Source organism: Canis lupus, chromosome 17 (genome assembly GCF_003254725.2).
Source record: "Canis lupus dingo isolate Sandy chromosome 17, ASM325472v2, whole genome shotgun sequence".
NCBI classification, from domain to species: Eukaryota; Metazoa; Chordata; class Mammalia; order Carnivora; family Canidae; genus Canis; species Canis lupus.
The window spans coordinates 61,997,533-62,017,487 of record NC_064259.1 but is presented as its reverse complement, the minus strand read 5'-3'; the positions used below and the strand labels follow the sequence as shown (position 1 = coordinate 62,017,487).

Sequence of the window (19,955 nt, the reverse complement as noted above, 5' to 3'; positions counted from 1 at the left end):
AGAAAGAGAGAGCTCAGCATATATATAAGGCTGTTTAAGCAGTTAGTACAATTCAAATAGCTTGTCACAGTTCAGAACTTATTGTTCCTGTTTGTAATTCTAAAATTTAATAATGTTCCACCCAAATCCCTTTTTGTAGGTGATTGGGATGTTACTAATCCTTCGTCTTCAAATGTGATTTATGATGAGCAGCCACCATGTCCCCCATCTTCACATTGTCCTTCCGTCTTTGAGGCATCTCCCATGCCAGGAGTGGAAGAGTCTTTAACAAGAGCTCAGATATATGAAATGACAGAGGAATTAAAGGACGGCGTGCCTGAAAAGAAAAGCACTTTCAATGAAAATCAGTCTGATAAAAAGCAGCCCTCTTTTCTCCAGAAAAATGTGAATAAAAGGGATCCACCCAGCAGCACTCATGGGCAGAGTGACAAGAAAAACCTCCTCCGAGTAGAAAACGATGTTACACCAAGAGGCCGATCTGCTAGTCCCAGGAAGCCTGCCCTCCGACATGTGGAAGAACGTCCAGACAAGCTTCCCACTCCTCTAACAGCTGACCCCCCAAGGAGACCCAGGGATCGATCACTCAGTCCCAGGAATCGATCACTCAGCCCCAGGAAAGGTGACCGGAAAGGAGGTCAGATGGGTGCAAGGGTAGAGTCTGGGCAGGAGCACTGCAAAAGAAGCAGAGGACGATCTGCAAGCCCCAAGAAGCAGCCAAGGACTGAAGGGAGCAGAGGCCGAGCGAACGCTGAAGCCAGACTATTAGGGTGTGATGGGCAGAGAGGAGGGGGCCGTGCTGGGGATGGTGCGGAGCAGACCTCCGAGGGCAAAGAAGAATCAGGTGTTGTCAGGAAAGACACAAAGCAGAGCCTGCCTGGAAAAAACAGAACCAGGTCTCCAGAGACAAAAAGCAAGAGAATGGATGAAAAGTCTCTTCCGTCCAAAAAGCCTAGTCCCACTGCTAGTAAAGTATTACCTGATGGGGAGAAAGGGAGGAAGGCGACCTCTGGAGAGACAAGTTCCAGCAAAGAGAAGATGGGAGAGAATGCCAAAATACCAGACAAGAAGCGGAAGCAGGACCCTGAAGAAAGGATGGTTTTAAACAAAGCCAAAGCTCCCCAAGGGAGAGAACAGGAGGCAGCTGATAAAACGAGGGAGAGTGGAGGGGTCCGGCCTGAGAGCACGTCTCCTGTTAAGAAAACACCCATAACTCCAGGGCCCTGGAAGGTGCCAAGTGCAAATAAAGCCACAGGCACTACGGGTGTGGCCGAGAAACGGCTATGACCTTCGGTATAAAACAGAGAAACAAGCTGTAATCTCTTCTTACCAAGAAGTGTCATTCTCCAAAAAGACACACACACACACACAGTCATTTTTTTTTTTTTTTTTTCAGGAAATCTGACACACACACATTTTAATTTGAGCATTAAGTGACCCTGGCTGCATGAAGGGCCTCCAGGATCGCTGAGACCCCACTGTCCCCCAGCTGGCTGCCCTGCCCTGCACCCAGCCCATCTTCGTGAGTGTCCCACCAAGTGACACACGCTGATCTGCACAGTGTGGTCACAACTCACTTTATATCTGTGCCAAGTTATCTACTGTATCATGTCTGTTTTATCCATCTCACTCAGCGATTTCCACGGTAATGAAAAAACTAGGTTTGGCTTGGAAGTTGATATTCTCAATAGCATGCTGCATGTTTACAGAGAGACACATTTGCGTCCTTGCAGAGGAAGGGATTGTTAGCCCGTCATTAATGATGGCAGCTGCCTCTTCTAACAGCTACTGGTGATGGCCCAGGCCCAGTTTTAAAAATGATACTCCGAAACATCACTACTGAAAAGAAAAACAAAATGTGGTCAAATAGCGACACTTCCGTAGGGTTCTTAAATTCAGCTGGATCAGGTATTTCAAGTAACTTAAAATATTACAATTGGATGATCAAAATGAGCTAGTGCTTTAGGCAATGAAGAGTTCCCCTCTTGCTATCGTGTCCAACCCTGATGTGGTCTTAGCATCTCAGGTCACCCTTTCACTTCGGTTATTTCATTATGAAACCAGAAAGAAGCATGCGGAAATATTGCCTACTGCCGTGTCAAGGAAAAGCTACCAGGTTTCTATTTCTGGCTATTTGGGTTGGACCTCCTAGTACTCATTCCTTAGTCGTTACTACATGGTGCCTATGTGAGGAGTCCAAATAGCATACAGACTGCGAGGACCGTGGTCACAAAACAGTTTCACAGCCCATTGCCAGCTGACGGACCAGCGCTTCTGGCAGCAGCTGTACAAGTTTGGGTGTTTAGAGGCAGCACACGTGCTCAGGACAGACAGGTCAGGAGGGCAGACGTGGCACGGCGGTAGATAGCACTTGCTAGATCGTATTTCATTTTAATTTCTATCTACATTAACTTATTTGAAAAACAAGAAAGGGAGACTAAACATCTGCTTAGAGCTTGTACACATTTTCGGAGTTCTTTTTAAAAGATCTAAATAAAGATGTTTGTTGGGAGGTAGAGACTGGTTTTAACTCCATAAAAGAGATCCAGGTTTTTCCAGCTCCCGAAGCAGCCACTATGAATAAAGAAACAATCTTGGAACGAAACCATTTTATGGAGTATTTGAACACACCTGTTCTGTCATTTGGGTTCATCTTGTTCCTGTGAAACATGTTACATCCAGGCCCTGTCCTCTCAGAGTCCGACTGTGAAAGTCTTTAATGTAACAACCGAAGCTGCCCTTGTAGCTGAGACATGCTTCCCAGAGTGAGATTCTGAAATCCCCTTTCATCCAGAACTATATTTACCCACCTATTGTAACTACTTGAATAGAGAAAAATTAGGAGGCTTGATAACATGCTAAGAATTTATCACCACAGAAATGATTTATTTTCCCTATAGTCCACAATTAGTGATAAAAATCCTATTTTTATTGTTAATTGTGACATAACTTTGATGTCATATGTTGTCAGTCTGATGTGGCTCTTTTCTTTCTAAGTAATCTGTCACTGTACTGATTATAGTGATGTAGCAATGTGGCCTTGGAATGCTAAGCAAAATATGGATGTACTGGTTGTAAATGTTTATATATTGTACAGTACCTTTATATATACACTTGAGGTTCTGATTAGAGAAAGATCTGTAAATCGCTCGTTATTTTTTATATAGATATTAAAAAAACAAAAACAAAAAACTGTTTACAGCCTGCATTTCTTTTACTGTCAGGTTTATTTAATGTTGCTTTCTCCTTGTGGAGCTAATTCATATTATAGTGTGACTCCTTAAATAGATTCTGTTCCTCCAAGTGACAACCTTTCAAAATCATACAGTCAGGAAGACTCATAATGATGACTGTACCTGTATAGCTTCCTTTTATCAGTATGCACACCTTGAAATTGGTTTGAGTTAATTATCATTATGCTTGTTCATTGTAAAGAAAATAGCTTTGCAAAAGTAATTTGCTACACCCCAAACTCTTTTCTTACACTGTCAGGAGAGAAAAGGACTTGTCTTATTGGAAATTCAGTGATTAGACCTTTCTAATGGATAGAGTAGTCGAAGTCTAGTTTCCTGTAAGGTCACAAAACTCTTTTTCATCAGACTATGTCATTTCAACAGTAAATCATTTCATTTACTATAGGTTACACTTACTTTCAGAATGAAGTGTTTTGACTTAGATTTCATTTACTTTTTCGTATGATTAATGCTCAAAACCTATTTCGCAACCATGGTTCTTCTGCCCTTGCAGGTAAAAATAAATTCCTACCCTTGCATGAATTCACATTAAAAATAAAATCAAACCCCAGGTTCCCAAACCCCACAGTGGAGACACATGTCATAGCAAAAGCTGTAGAAGTGGCAGCAAAATTGTTTGGGTGGACAGTGCACCTTCTCACGAAATTCTGGGATGCTACCGCATTGTCTTGAGAGACTGAGATCCTAATTACATCAAATTTTAAGACCGAGTAGCTGTTGAACAGGGTCAACTATTTCAGAAGTCTCAGACACAAAAGCATTTGGCTTTTTATTTCTACATGAAAATATCTTGGGTTTTTTCCCCCCTTTAAATAGCCATTCCCGTGTAGAAAAAAACAAATGCTTTTAAACACATGCACAAATGAAGAATTTCGTGTTTAGTATGCCCGGCAATTAAAGAGAATATGGTTTTTAAAAAGCAAGGTATATTCAAATTAAACTAACAGTTAACAGTCTAATGACCTCCACAAAGATGTGTTTAAGCTGAAGCTTAGTCCATAGATTGCTCCATAGAATGTTGGTATAAACACGGACTTTTGCACAAAATGTGATGTTACACTATGGTATGAAGGATACATCAGAGGAACTTTTTACATCATCGTGGAGTGCTCCAATGCCTAAGAGCTATCTCTATGTGTTAAACAATAACAGATTTTTTTTTAAAGATTTTATTTATTTATTCACGAGAGACACCAGGGATTCCCACAGATTTATTTATTAGGCAGCTCCTTACTGGTCACGCTATTAAGGTTTATCAGCAATACAATGATTTTCTTTAAAGCATGCCCTAATTATGATATGAAACCTGTAGTCTTTGCTTTAGTTAACTATTAGTGGAAGAGAGCCACTAACTTGGATCTGTTTTCATTGTTGCTATGCAAGAGAGCCTGTGTTAAGAGTGTGATTCTAACCACTAAACTCTGAGTCATTCTCAGAGACATTAAAAATATAAAAGCATAGCCGAATGCTTTAGCTAGCCTAAACATCTAAATTTTAACAGAGAATCCTGAGAATTTGTCTATTTTACAGTGTTTGCATTAAAGTCAAGCAGAACTATTATTAGCAAGTACACAAATCAAGAGGCTTATTTTGTCCTTAATAAACAACAATCGTTTGTTACCTTGAATAATCCCTTATTACAGTTTATACACTCAGGCATGCTGCAGGAAAGTATGGAATTACTGCACATTTGTGAAATCCAAACTTGATTATTCAGGATGGGCACCAATAACTGCAAGAAGCAAAAGATTACTTTAAATGATTAAACTAGTCAATACATGTATACATGAGATTAACTTTAATGAATTTCTCCATAATCCCAAACCATGTGCCACATTGGGAGTCAGACCCACTTGGCCTACTATGAGTGAGTAGATCTAAAAAATTTCAAAAGTGAATGTAATTAATTTGGAAGACTATTATTTTTACAGAGCACAAGACCACTTACTTATAAATACAGTGAACCAAAAATTCAAAGACCCATAAGCTTATACCCTGTGAGGCATTGTGGTATTTAGGATTTTTCTACATGTCTCTGAAAACCAAGAAACATGGGTCAGTTAGGCAAGTATTTGGTTCTTCAACTATATGAAGTATTTGGCTTATATTACACATTAGCTGTAATGTACATATTTAGGAAATTTCTGTTTTTACCTCCATAGCAATTTTAAGTGGGATAGTTTTTCCTGATACAAATTAAGTAAACAGCTATTTCTCTTAGCCTTCTATAGTTATTATTATCATTCCATTTAAATGTATGAATGAGAAAGGGAGGTAGGTGGGGGGTTGGGGTGACTGGGTGACGGGCACTGAGGGGGGGCACTTGACGGGATGAGCACTGGGTGTTATTCTATATGTTGGCAAATTTAACACCAATAAAAAATAAATATATAAAAAAATAAAAATAAATGTCTGATCTAATCTAGCCCTGTTTTTACACAATAGTTTAGTTTCTCGGTAACAGCTAAATACCACTGAAGTTTATCTCCAATTTCTGGGACCAAAACAAAATCCCAAATTATGGGGTGCCAGGGTGGTGGCTCAGTCAGTTGAGCATCCGACTTGATTTCAGCTCAGGGTCATGGGGTCAAGCCCTGCATCAGGCTCTCCGCTCAGTGTGGAGTCTGCTTGTCCCTCTCCCTCCTCCTTGGCCCAGTCATGCACTCTCTCTAAAATAAAGTCTTAAAAAAAAAAAAAAAGCCCAAGTTCCTAGAAATTATACAGAGATAAATGAAGCACTGAGAGTAGGAAGGAAGTTGCAACTCTTCCATCCTAACAAAAAAAAAGTTGCATGAATGTTATTTGAGGTCCACTCATTCATTCTGTACATTTATATTGAGGACCTATTATGGGATCAGGTACTGTTTTGCATTCTGGGGAATCTAAGGGGTAGACGAAGAGTCCCTGCCTTAAGGAGATTACACTCCAGTAGGGAGGGACCAGAATCAAGTAGGCAAAAAATCAGTGGAAGCTGCAGAGTAGGAAGATCGTCCCTTCCTCCCATGGACACACCAAGGCTGCAACTACATAGAGTTAAGAATGACCTGAAGACTAGCAAAACCTCTCTCCCACCACTAAAGATACAGAAGAGCCACACTGGAAACAACACTATGCCTAGGCCCCCCATACTTGTACACTGAACCCTAAAACTAAGCCTACCCCTACCTTTGCCCCTACATGTACACCTAGCCTTACCCCTGCCCCTACACCAACAGCTACATGTAACCCAAAACCTACTCCTAACCTTACCTCTACATCACACCAAACCCTCCCTCAACACCTACTACTACCTGACCCCTACACCTAAACATACTTATACACTGACACCTGACCTAAAGCTAATCCGACCCCTACCCCTACTGTTAACACTTACTGCTACACTATTCCTTACTCCTCCCCTTACCTCTACTCCTACCTCTAACCCAACTGCTAGCCCTACCTCAACCCTACCCCACCCCTAACCCTATTCCTATACATACTTATACCTTTTGTCCCACGTCTACGCCTAACCCTTGCCCTACTGCTACACCTTAACCTATACCTAACTCTACCCTTACTGCTAACCCTAACCCTACTCCTAAACCTGCCTTTCACCATAACCCTACTCCTACCCTTAAACCCTACTCTATGCCTAACCCTAACAGTATCCCTATGTACTCCTACCTCTACACCCATCCCTACCTTTATACTTATCACTAACCCTACACTTCCCCGACACCCTACACCTAACAATATCCCTAGCTCTACTCTTAACCCTTCTACTACCCCTACCAGTACCCCTACCTATAAGACCTTACCACTACAATACCCTACCCTACACCTAGGCTACCTCTATCACTGCACCTACCTCTAATGCTACCCCTAACCCTACCCATACCCCTAATCTTACTCGTACCCCAACCACTACCTGTACTCTACCCCTACTCCTAACCCTACTCCAACCCCTAGCCCTATGCCTACCCATAACCCAACCCCTACACATTCACCCTCAAACTCCTAACCTAACATACACTTATCACTATCTCTATGCCTACCCATACGCTGAGCAATAATCCTATCCCTACACCACAACAAAAGCACTCCTACACCTACGCATACCACTACACCTAAACTATCCATACCCATATCCCTATCCATACCCTTAAACCTACCCTAACCCTACACCTACCTCCACCCGATTCTTACATCTACCTTTTCCTAACCCTAACATACCACTACCCCTACTCTTTCCAATCCCTACCCCTGCCACTACACCTACACCTTGCCTTCCACTTCCCCTAACTCTAACCCTAGCCGTACACCTAACCCTATCCCTACCCTTATAACTAACACTAACCCTAATCCTACACCTACGCCTAAACCTACTCCTACCCCTACCATATCCTTAAAACTACCCCTACACATAACCTGAGGCCTACCACTAACTCTGCTACTACCAGTATCCCTACACCTAACCCTATCCCTATCCTTTCCCCATCCCTAAACTTAACCCTATTCCTACAACTATCCCTACCCCTAACTATACTGTTCTTTTCATACCACTAACCCTACCCATAACCCTGTCCCCACACCTACTACTACAGCTAATCCACCATCTACCCCTACCCCTGCCCAACCCCCTACTCCTAACACTACACCTATACTTTCCCCTAACCCTGCCCATCACCATACCCCAACCTCTATTCCTATCCCGAACCCTACACATACCTCTACTTCTACCCTTAGCCATACCTCTAACCCACCTGTAAACCTATCCCTCACCCTAACCCTTTCTCTAACTACACATAGCCCTACCCCTAACACCTGCCACTACCTCTAACCCTAGACTATCCCTAACAATACCTCTACCCATACCCCCTACCTGTGCCCCTCCTCCTTCACATACCTACCTCTAACCCTGCACATATCCCTAAGCCTACCCTTACCAATAACCCTATAACTAATCCTAACCCTAACCCTATATCAACCCTATCATCCTCCTATCCCTAGTACTACACCTACCCCAACCTTACCCCTATACCTACTCTACCCCATCCCTACCCCTAAACCTACCACCTCTCATGCCCACAGCTTTAACTCTACAACTATTTCTACCCATAACCCTACACTGCCCCTTCCCCTACCCATAAATCTAGCCATACTTGTACCCCTAAAACTACCCCTACACTTTAACCGAATTCTACTCTTACCACTAGCATACCCCTACCTGTACCCCTAAAGGTAACCCTATGACTACACTTACCCCAACTGCCCCTAAACCTACTCCTACCCCTACCCCTAAACCTAACCCTACTCCTACCCCTAATGGTACTCCAAACCCTATCCCTAACTCTCAACTTACCCCTAACCTTATCCTTATGTCTATCATTAGACATAACCCAAACCCTACCATTTCCCATACCCATTGCTCAAACTCTACAACTACTTCTAACCATAACCCTACACTATCCCTTCCCCTACACTTAAACGTAGCCATACCCCTACCACTAAAACCACCGCTACCCCTATGCCTAACCCTAATCCTACCCCTTCCACTAACCATACCACTATCCCTACCCCTACATGTATCCCTATGACTACCCTTACCCTAACACCTAAACCTAACCCTACTCCTACACCAAACCCTAAACATAACCTTACCCCTAGCCCTAACGTACTCCAAACACAACCCCTAACTCATACCTAACTATACACTTAGCCCTACACATACTCCTAACCCTATACCTACCCTTTCCCCTACTAATACCCATACCATTATACCTACCCCTACACCAAACCAATGCCTATCCCTACAAATACTCCTATAGGTAACCCTATCCCTACCCCTATCCAACACACTAACTCCATTCCAACCCCCTTCATAACCCTTCACAAAGCCTTCCCTAACCATAACCCTACCATAACACTACCCCTACAACTTCCCCTACCCCTACCCCACCACATACCCCTCCCCTACTCCTACCCCAATCCCTAACATGACCCACATCCCTTTCCCTAACCCCACCCATACCACTACACTAATAGATATCCCTACCCCTAAGATTACCCCATTACTTCATCCCTTAGCCTTAACCCTAACCCTACCCTACCGTAAACCTACCACTACAACTAACGCTAACCCTAACCCTACAACTACCCCATCCCAAATACTATCCCTACCTACCACCTTACCCTTACTCCTACTTCCAAAACCCACCCCTATCCTTAACCCTAACGCTACTCCTACCCCTACACCTAACTCAACTCTCCCCCAACATCTATGACTACCCTGAAACTTATCCCTAAACCTACCTCTACCCCTACCCCTAAAGCTAATCCTACCCCTGTCCCTACCTTTATCCTTACTGCTACATTATTCCTTACTCCTACTCTTACATCTACTCCTACCTCAAACCCAACTGCTAGCTGTACCCCTAACCCTACTCCAACCCTACCCCTAACTCTACCCATACTTGTACACCTACTGCTCCCTCTACCCCATCTCTAACCCTACACCGACACCCAACCCTACACCTAACTCTACACCTACTCCTAAAACTACCCTTACCCCACTGTTACCTCTCCCCAGAACTCTGTAGTAGTAGGTCCTCTTACAGCTAACTCTTCCCCTACACCTCCCGCAAACCAATGCATAAAGCTATCCCTAACCCTACACCTACCACTACCCCTACCCCTTTTCCTACACACATCCTTACTCCTACCTTAGCACTATGCATAGCCCTGCCTGTAACCTCACTCCTACCCCTACAGCTTAACCTACCCCTACCCCTACCCATACACCTAACCCTAATCCTACTCCAAGCCCTGCCCCTAAACCTACAGCTACACTTAACCTGAAACCTACACCTAACCCTTACTCTACACCTAACTCAACTCTCCCCCAACACCTACGACTACTCCGAAGCCTATCCCTACCCCTACCACTAAAGCTAATCCTACCCCTACCCTTACCATTGCTGCTACACTATTTCTTACTCCTACCCTTACCTCTACTTATAGCTGAAACCCAACTGCTAACCCTACCCCTAACCCTAACTCTACCCCTACTCCTATACATACTTATACTCATCTTAGCCCTATCCCTACACCTTAACCTATCCTTACCGCTTACCCCTATACCTATCCCTATTCCTACTCCTACCCCTACACCTCCCCCTAACACTACCCCTCCACATACCCCATTTCTTCAGCTATACCTACCCCTACATCTTTATCTACTCTTGCCCCTACCACAACCCACACATCTTCCTAAAAACTCACCCTACCACTAGCCCAAAGACTACATTTACCTGTACAACTACCGCTAGCCTTACCCATACAACTAACAAAAGCCCTACCTGTACCTCTATCCCAACTTGTACACCCTACCCTACACCTTCCCCTAACCCTACCTGTAACTCTACACCAACCTCTCATCCTGTCTAACCCTGCCCCTACACATGCCTGTATACCTAAACCTAACCCTAAGCCTATCACTAAGTCTGCCCCTACTCATATCCCTGCTCTTACAGCTACACTAGCCCTACCCTTACATCTACTCCTACTGCAATAACTACCCCTACTCCTACAACTACTCTTATCAGAAACTCTGCTCTTACCCAAAACCTACCTACCCCTGACCCAATCCATAAACCTAACTCCGAGAAACAAGTGTTCCTTGAAGGCAGTTTCTGACAAGCCTCTCACATAAGGGAGTTAGAACCTAAGTCCACAGTAGGGGTGGAGGCCCAATGGAAAGGCCCTGTGCACAACTCTCAGAAAGAAGCATTCCTTGAACGCAGCTTTCAACCAGCCTCTCACCAATGGGAGTTAGAACCTAGCTCCACTCTAGACGTGGATGTGCCATGGAAATGCTCTGGACCGAACTCTGAGACACAAGCGTTCCAGTGCTGCAACTTGCCACTAGCCTCCGAACTAAGGAAGATGGAAGACACAGGTGTGGAGAGGCCAAGGCTATCCTATATAGTTCACTGTGAGCAACTGCCGTTATTTGAACGTAGCTTTCCACAACCCTCTCACCTAAAGTCATTAGAACCTATAAGGAAAGAACCTGTGGAGGATTGAGGGAAATGCCGTCGACTTTGAGAAACAAGCATTCATTGAAGACAGCTTCTGACAAGCCTCTACCATAAGGGAGTTAGAACCTGTGTCCGCAGTAGGGGCAGAGGTCAGTGGAAAGGCCTTGTGTTCCAGTCTCAGAAAGAAACATTCCTTATGTGGCTTTCAACCACACTCTCACCACTGGGAGTCAGAACCTAGCTCCAATGAAGGTGAGGAGGTGCCTGGAAGGTGCTGGACTGAACTCTGAGACATAAGCATTCCTGCGCGGCCGCTTTCCACCAGCCTCTCCCGAGGGAGGTAGAAGCTATCTCCAGGAGGGGAGGGGCCGTGGGGATGCTACACAGGTAACTGGGAGCAACACGCGTTCCTTGAGCGCAGCTTCCCACTACCCTCTCCCATAAAGGCCTTAGAACACACGTCAAAAGTAAGTGTGGAGGATGGAGATCAAGGCGGTCTACTTCACCCTGAGAAACCACCGTTCCCTGAAGGCAGGTTCTGACAAGCCTCTCACGGAAGGGACTCAGAACCTACGTCCACGGCAGGCTGGAGGCCCCGTGGAAATGCACAGTTCATAACTGCAAGAAACAGCATTCCTTGAAGGCAGCTGTCAGCTTGCCTCTAGGAAGGGAGCTTGACTCTCTCTCTCTCTCTCTCTCTCTCTCTCTCTCTCTCTCTCTCTCCAGTAGGTGGCGGAGGCGCACTAGAAGGGAGCTGTACTTCCCTCAGAAAGAAGCATTCCCGGAATGCAGCTTGCAACTAGCTTCTCACCCAAGGGAGTTAGGACCCATCTCAGCAGGAGGCGCAATGGAAAGGCCCTGTCTAAACTCCGACGATGGGTCCTTCCTCCTATGCGGTTTCCTCCAGCCTCTCACATGCTGCTTAAGAACCTCTCTGGGGGGATCCCTGGGTGGCCCAGCGGTTTAGCACCGACTTGGGCCCAGGGCGTGATCCTGGAGTCCTGGGATCGAGTCCCACGTCGGGCTCCCTGCATGGAGCCTGCATCTCCCTCTGCCTGTGTCTCTGCCTCTCTCTCTATCTCTCTCTCTCTCTCTCTCTCTCTCTCTCTCTCTCGTGTGTGTGTGTGTGTGTGTGTGTGTGTGTGTCTCATGCATAGATAAATAAAATCTTAGAAAAAAGAAAAAGAACCTAACAGTAGGTGTGGGGACGCAATGGAAACGCACCGGGCTCAACTCTCAGAAACAAGCACTTCTTGAATGCAGCCTTCAACTAGCCTCTCACATACGGTTCATCAGGAAAGCCCCGACTTTTGGGGAGGACCCGATGCTGGGCTCCCTTGGGGAGACACTCTGGTCTTCGTTTCGGTTGGTTTGTTGCTGCAGCTTTCGGTATCTTTGCACGAACCCGGCCCTGTTCTGATTGGTCATGGTAAACCACGGATGGATGGATCCAGAACCTGGTCAGGCTACCTGGCAACTGGGGGTGTTTTCATCAAATGGAGAGATTGGAACATCGGGTCTTTCGTGACCTCTCCACAAACAGGAGTGAGACCGAGGCTAGAGTTTGTTGGCGTCTTGTTTGTGTCTACGTGTCCCTATGTGTCCTAGGGGAGAGGTTTCCTCCACCTGCGGATGCCACTGCTAACATCCCATTGCACAGGGACTCTAGCTCGTGAGCTGGAAGGCAGGCGCGGGTAAACCGCGGGCACCGTGCGGCTCAGAGAGATAAAGACGAGCCCCAAAGCTTTACAAGTTCCCATGATCTGAGATGAAATGTCCCACATTCGGGACACCTGGGTGCTCAGCGGTTGAGCCTGTGCCTTTGGCTCAGGGCGAGGTCCCGGGAACCTGGGATCTAGTCCCACATCGTGGAGACCCCTTCTCCCTCTGCCTGTGTCTCGACCTCTCCCTGTCTCTCATGAATAAATAAAGAAATCATTAAAAGAAAAAAACCAAAAACTTTAAATCGGCCTCAGGCCTTGCGGGAGGCTCCCCTGTAGCTCCCCCCCCACCCCGTTCCCCCCCCACCTTCCCCTCCACCTCCCCCCACTTTTCCGCAGGCCTCCCGGGCTGCAGTGGTCAACCCCTCTGCCATCCCCGGTGCCCCCAGCGCCATCGCCCCCCCACCTCCCCACCCCCAGCGAGGAGCCAAACCCACCCCAAGCCATGGGGCCACCTCCTTCTGAGGTTCACATTGGAGTGCCCCCCAGATCACCAGGCAGGAAGGGGCCCCAGGGCTCCCCTGGACTTCAGACTTTCCCACGGGAGCCTGACAGTGAGAGTGGGGAACACATCCACTGACGTTGTAGCGGACACAGGGGCGACATATATAGTTTTCAAGCCAATGCAAGGCTGTTGGTTTATTTTAAAAGCACGTGTCCTTGGAGCAATCAATGTCACACGTCACACAGTTAACCAGCATTCTCCCTCCACCCCCACCCCTCCGCCCCCCTCCGGTTGTAAAATCTCTTGATTTTCAGTTCTGTCTGCCTTACAAGCCCTTGGGGGGTGCTGGCTCCGCCTCAGTCTGGGAGCCTGGAATGCTGGTGACCCACATAGACCCCTCCGCCACCTTTATACGAAGAAACCACGGTTGCCCTCTTGTCATGTGTCACACAACAGGCACAGAAACCAAAAAGAGAACTACTCCCACCCTGGCTCCACCGGACCGCACCGACCAGAGGCTGGAGGGTTCCAGGCCCCAGGGAGGGCCCTGCTCAACCCCGCTGTTACCCCAACGGATTAGTTAAGTTGTACCTGCTGTGATTTGTCCACAAAAACTGCTTAAGATGGTCCATTTTGTCTGCCTCGCAGACCAGTCACTGTTGAGGTAAAACAAGAGAAAAAGCGTTTACAGGTAAACACTTACAATAGCTTCCAAAATCTTTGGTGACCTGAGACTTCGAAGTTGGACTAGGTTAACTGATACATTGGGTTGAATTCATCGGATACCTGCGTCTTTTCAACAGAAGGTAAAATACTAACACCGTGAATCACTAAGACACCCAAGGTGGTTTTTGTTTTGTTTCCTTGTGTTTTCCTTCCTCCCTCCCCTTTTCTTCCCCTCCCCCTTTTTTCTTTTGATCTTTTGTCTTATTCAGGAAAACTGCAGATACCTGCGTGTGTTAGTATACATGTCTCATGCTTTCTTGAAAATTGTCTTACACACACGCACGCACACACACACACACACACAAACTGTGTTTCTAAAAACTATGACATGTTTTCATACATTTGCCAATCTAAAGGATTCTGGTACAGTAGACGGTGTGCCCGTGGTTCCTACTGACTTTTCACCAGAGACTGAGGTTTCTGGGAGTTAACAGTCTGCCCCGTGGGGGACGCCTGGGTGGCTCAGCGGTTGAGCACCTGCCTTTGGCTCACCTTTGGCTCAGGGCGAGATCCTGGGGGTCTGGGATAGAGTCCCACATCCAGCTCCTTGTGGGGAGCCTGCTTCTGCCTAGGTCTCTGGCCCTTTCTCTCTCTCTCTCCGCCTCTCATGAATAATTAAACAAAAATCTTAAAAAAAAAAAAAAGAGAAAGAAAGATTCTCTCTTTCTCCCTCCCTCCCCCCCTTCCCCTTCACACATTCCACATGGAATCGAGACTGCTGGAAAACGATAAGGAAAACAACTCCGTGTGTGAGAAGGTAGGAGATGTGTAGGAGAAGAGGCACAAGGCATGAGAATACATTTTTTGTTGAGGGAAAAGAAAAAAATGTCTTAAAATGAGCCTGGCTATTTTTTAAAAATTTTTATTTATTTATTCGCGAGAGACACAGAGAGAGGCAGAGACACAGGCAGAGGGAGAAGCAGGCTCCCTGCAGGGAGCCCGACCTGGGACTCCATCCCTCAACTCCGGATCATGCCCTGAGCCTAAGGCAGAGGCCCAACCGCTGAGCCACACAGGCCTCCCAGAGCCTGGCTTTTCAGGGAAAGAAAACTTAAGACTGACTCTGAATTACAAAAGGACATTTCAGAAGGGGTTTCTGAAGGAGACTTTCTGAAAAGAAATTGTGTGCATGATCCAGACGGACTGAGATTGGGAGAAGTGAGTTTTACAAGCACACTGGTATGGCATTCAGATTTAGCTCTTCTCTCTGTTAAAATGCCAAGGTTTACTTGCATTGGAAATCTACTCTTGGTAAGAGATTGTGAACAGAGAAGAAAAGACCGTGTTTTTATTTCTTTTCTAACTGCCCAGAACAGCAAGGTTTTTATTTTTTTTAATATTTTATTTATTTATTCATGAGAGACACAGAGACAGAGAGAGAGGCAGAGACACAGGCAGAGGGGAAGCAGGCTCCATGCCGGGAGCCCGATATAGGACTTGATCCCAGGTCTCCAGAATCACACCCTGGGCTGCGGGCGTCACCAAACCACTGGACCCGGGCTGCTCAAGGCTTGGTTTTCAAAGTGAAGCAGGTCATGTTTCCGCTGCCCGTAAGCAACCCTTGAAGAAGGGTCAACCCTTTTTAAAGAGGCTGGTGGAGACCTGCATTCAAGTATCTGGCATCCCAGAAGGACTCCAGTCCATATACGGTGCCACCAAACCTGCCATGGATATAGATTTAAACTGCCTTGATAGAGAGGCTAGCGGGCTAGGAATGCTGAGTCAGAAAATTAATGCTGGGTCATGTACATTCAGCCTCCATAGCTGCTGTGGACGTAAGGTCTACCTGGCCTATGGGACAGGCCTAGTGGAGAGTTCCCTCAGGGAAACTGTCCAGGATACTAAGAGGGAAAGGAAAACAATGGGCAGAACTCCCTTAGGCATGTTCAAAACTTTTTTCTTTCTTTTTCCTTTTTTTCCCCTTTGGTTTGGTTTGGTTTGGTTTTCTGGTCCAGGTATTAGAGGGCACCCGGCTGGTGCCATGTGACTCTTGATTGGCGGGGGTGGTGAGTTCCAGCCAAGGGCTGTTGGATGGGTGTAGGGATCACTTGAAACTAAAAAGCTTTCGGAAGCCTGGGTGCTTGGCGGTTGAGGCTCTCCCTTTGGCTCCAGGTGTAATTCCGGAGTGCAGGAGGAGAATCCCGCATCGGGCTGCCCGCGGTGAGCCTGAGCCTGCTTCTCCCTCTGCCTAGGTCTCTGCCTCTCCTCTCCTCTCTCTCTCCCTCATGAATAAGGGAATTTTCAAAAATCTTAAAAATCAATAACCCCGACAAAAAAAAATCAATCACAGTAAAAAGCTTTGAAAACCAACCAAACCCAAGGGACCACAGGACAAGGAGAAGAAGAACTATTGAAGATAGACACCTGCGAGCATTAGGCAGTCATAGGAAAACATAAACAGTGGTGGCAGAGGATAGGACCCTGGAGGTGACAAAGCAGCATCCTGTCTAGGTGCTGGGGCACTTTGACGCTTTCTGGGGCCAGTAGGGACCTTTCCAAAACTTCACCCTCCGATCCAGACAGGAAAGGGCACAAGCCCCCCAGCAAGAATTCCTCTGATGAAGGGAACTCTTATCACGTTAGGTCACCAATGGGCCATGGGCTTTTAAGGGTTTCATTTCCCACCCTCTCTGTTGGGCTTCTCACCTGTATGAATCCCTGATCCCACTTCACAGCGTCCACCCATCGGGGATGAAAACTGTTCCCTGCACATCCTACATCCTGAGCACTATGAAAGCTCCCGACCAGACGCGACAAGAGAGAAATCAAGCAAGTCGGGTGACTCGGAAGGCTGGACAGCCATCTGGCGGGGGGGAAGGTTGGCCAAACTCAGACACTTGAAAGGCCGGCCCCCGGCCCCCCGCCCCCCGCCACCCTCCTCTGGGGCCCCGGGCCTGACCGCGGGAGGGGATCGCTGGGTCCCCTGGTGCGAGCCTGTGCCCCCCCCCCCCCAGGACCTCGGCCCTCTCCGGGACCCTCCTGCGGGTGGCGGCTGAGAGCCTCGGGGCAGCACCGCAGGGAGCCAGCGAGGCCCAAAGGAGACCCCTGGAACCACAGACACCGCAAAGGACGGCGTCCCCAGGGCACCCCCGTGACCTCCACCCTCTCGCGGCTGGGGCTCCAGACCCCAGGACAACCTTGACATCAGAAGGATGAACGAGGAAAGGAGAGGACGAGTTTGTCCCCGACAAGCGTCCCGTGGCAGACCCCTCCCGAGCAAACAGAGACCCCAAGGAGTGGCCAACCCTACCTGCTTGTCCGTTGGGGTGAACAAGGAGAAGAGATTGTGGGAGAGGAACTCAACTATGTGGGGAGGCTAAAGGCACATACGGATTTCTTTTCTTCTCTTTTCTTTTTTCTTTTCTTTTTTAAACAAGATCCATCTGTCCAGAATTCTCCTGCTCATGCTCGACTCCCTGTCCTTGAAGACAAGAATGTCATTCATCCCCTCCTGGCACCTCCTCCAAGGCACCTTCCAGGGGCCTGGGAGGGGGTGTCCTTCTCCAAAGAAAGGGAGGGGGAGTCAGCACACCCTCCTTCCACCTGCTGGGGGGGTTGCGTGTGTTTCTTCGCTGCTGCCGCTACTTTTTAAGTGTCTATAGTTCAAAACTGTATTCTGGATTCCTTTATATCCAAGTCTTATCTCAGACTTGACTTTTGACAGGAGGAGGGAGGGCAGGCCACATTTTCTCCTGCCACGGTGGAGAAGCATAAGACGGGTGCAGACCTGTGCATACTCCTCTCTGTCGTTGGGGTGAGCAGAGGATATGGACTCAGCTCTTGCGGGTTGGGATCTAATCTCTCTGTGAACAGTCGGGCAAAGTATCAGGCGAGCAGAGGGCGAGTGCAGATGAGAAGACCATGGACAAGATCGGCTACAGATGCTGGAGTTTCCAGAGCAATGACTGCATCAGAGGCACGTAAATGTCGAAGACTTCCCGGGACCTTGTTTATGGATGCGTTGGCGGGTAGGTCCTTTCAAATGGACAGTGCTCCCATCCGATCACTTCAGCATATGGTCTCCAGCTCCCGTGAGCAGTGTGGTCCTGCAGTTATAATATGGGCCTGATGGGGGATGGGATTGTGCCAGAGAAAGGGAGACAGCGTCAAGTCATTGAGCCTAAGGCATGTCTAAGACAGTGACTCTCTTCAGTAGATTGAGGCAGAAGGAGGACAGCTGGATTTCTGTTTTGTGGGTTGAGTATTCTGTGGCAATGTGGTGGGTGTAGGTGGCTGTTGTTTTGTTTTGTTTTCTGGACGAGGTGAACGAACTCTTCCAGTGGAAGTATTTGCACAAGGGGTCTGGCGGGATGGGAGGGTGTGGGTCAGTCCATTCACCAAGAAAACAGGAGAATCAGGCTTTTTAAGAACTAGGCAATGGCAGGAGTTTAGCTTGGCTCATCGCAGCAAGTGGCAACAGCAGAAACAACAGAACATTCCCAGAATGAATTGAGTTGCAGGAGCCAGCATGAGCCTGCCTCGCCACCCTAGGGGGTACATACCTATTGTCACACACACACACACACACACACACACACTTCTGTTCCCAAATCCACTGGAGGACTCAGCCTTGGTGGGGGGGATGGGGGGTGGCTGCCATCTGAAGGGAAGTTCAAGGTGATTCGTTCCAATGGGCCTCATTCAGCCATTTCATTCAAATGCACAAGACTGTCTCTTAATGTCCTCAGGGCCTGGGACTTGCCTCCATTGAATGGCTTTCTTCCACTCCCCCAACCCTCAGGCTGCAGCTTCCAAAGGGGGGGAAGGGGAGGGGAGGAGAGGGGAGAGAGACAGAGGGGAAGGGAAGGGAGAAGAGAAGGGAAGGGGAAAGGGGATGTCTGAAGAACTCACCTTGTCTGGGGGCCAAAAAAGTCCCCTCCTCGATTCCTAACCCAGGAAACCCCAATAAACCCTTTGGGATCCTGGATGTGGAGGACGACACCTCACTCTAATGCCATCCAGGGGTGGGGGTGCATCTGGGAGAGCGTGGCGTGGTGTGGCCTGCTCAGTCTGAGGGGGGCTTAAACACCTGAAGGTGGTGTCTTGTGGAGGCCGAGAAAACTAAGGCCAACCCACCTCAAGTTCAGCATTAGCACAAGTACAGCCATCTTAGGCCCCTGTGAATAAGAGCTGAACTTTATGGGAAAATGTCCTCAGCAGGGAATCCCAGGTCAGATCTTAAGAAACTCCCCCACCCTTTCCCCCATATTGGAATGGAAAAAATTCCTCCACCCCTTCTGAAAATCCCCTAGACCAGCCCATAAAAAACCCAGCTGTAACCCACTTCGGGGTCCAGCCCCTGCTCCGCTGTGTCGGGTATACTTGGACCCAGGCTCGAGCTCGCTAATAAACCCTCGTGCGCTTGCATCGGGGTCGGCTCCTCGGTGGTTTCTCGGATTCGCAATCTTGGGCACAACAGTCTTAGGGTCCAGAGGCCAAACACAGGCACAGAGGGATAAGGGCGAAGGACTAAGGGAGGCCTGGCCAGGGACAGTTCTGACTCATCCACCCTGGGTGAGGACCCAGCAAGGACACTCTTTCCTCTAAAGCGACGGGCCAACAGTTTCCTGGTTCCCCATCGACCTGTCCTCCCTCTCGCACCCATTTCCCAGGGGAAATCCTCAGTCTCCTTGGACATAGTCACTGGCTGTTTCACAAGCCACCTTCTGTCCACTAAAAGGAGGAAGGAAGATGGACAAACATGAACCAGCCCCACAGATGGCACCTCCCCTGGAGAGGTGGGGAGTGGCGGGCCTCATCGGACAAATGGTGACTCTGAGCCATGATCCCAGGG

At 47.6% G+C, this 19,955-nt stretch overlaps 1 protein-coding gene and 1 long non-coding RNA gene across 5 annotated transcripts in view; one reads left to right on the top strand and one right to left on the bottom strand.

Annotated features, from left to right (window-relative positions):
• Positions 1–4,881, top strand: part of MAGI3 (membrane associated guanylate kinase, WW and PDZ domain containing 3) — a 237,202-nt gene extending 232,321 nt beyond the window's left edge. For 3 of the 4 annotated variants that reach the window (XM_049096157.1, XM_049096158.1, XM_025452933.3), the window contains one exon: positions 140–4,881. In XM_049096157.1, coding sequence (XP_048952114.1) covers positions 140–1,284 — 1,145 coding nt within the window. In that variant the 3' untranslated portion in view covers positions 1,285–4,881. The remainder of the gene's footprint in view (positions 1–139) is intronic. The other variant, XM_049096159.1, reaches the window with a different exon arrangement.
• LOC118351125 (uncharacterized) lies at positions 1,340–18,817 on the bottom strand. Its single transcript, XR_004805970.2, has 3 exons — positions 17,412–18,817; positions 14,027–14,091; positions 1,340–4,983 (listed from the first exon to the last, which is right to left on the bottom strand). It is a non-coding gene; the product is annotated as an uncharacterized LOC118351125 (long non-coding RNA).
• Between the last annotated feature and the right edge of the window lie 1,138 nt (positions 18,818–19,955).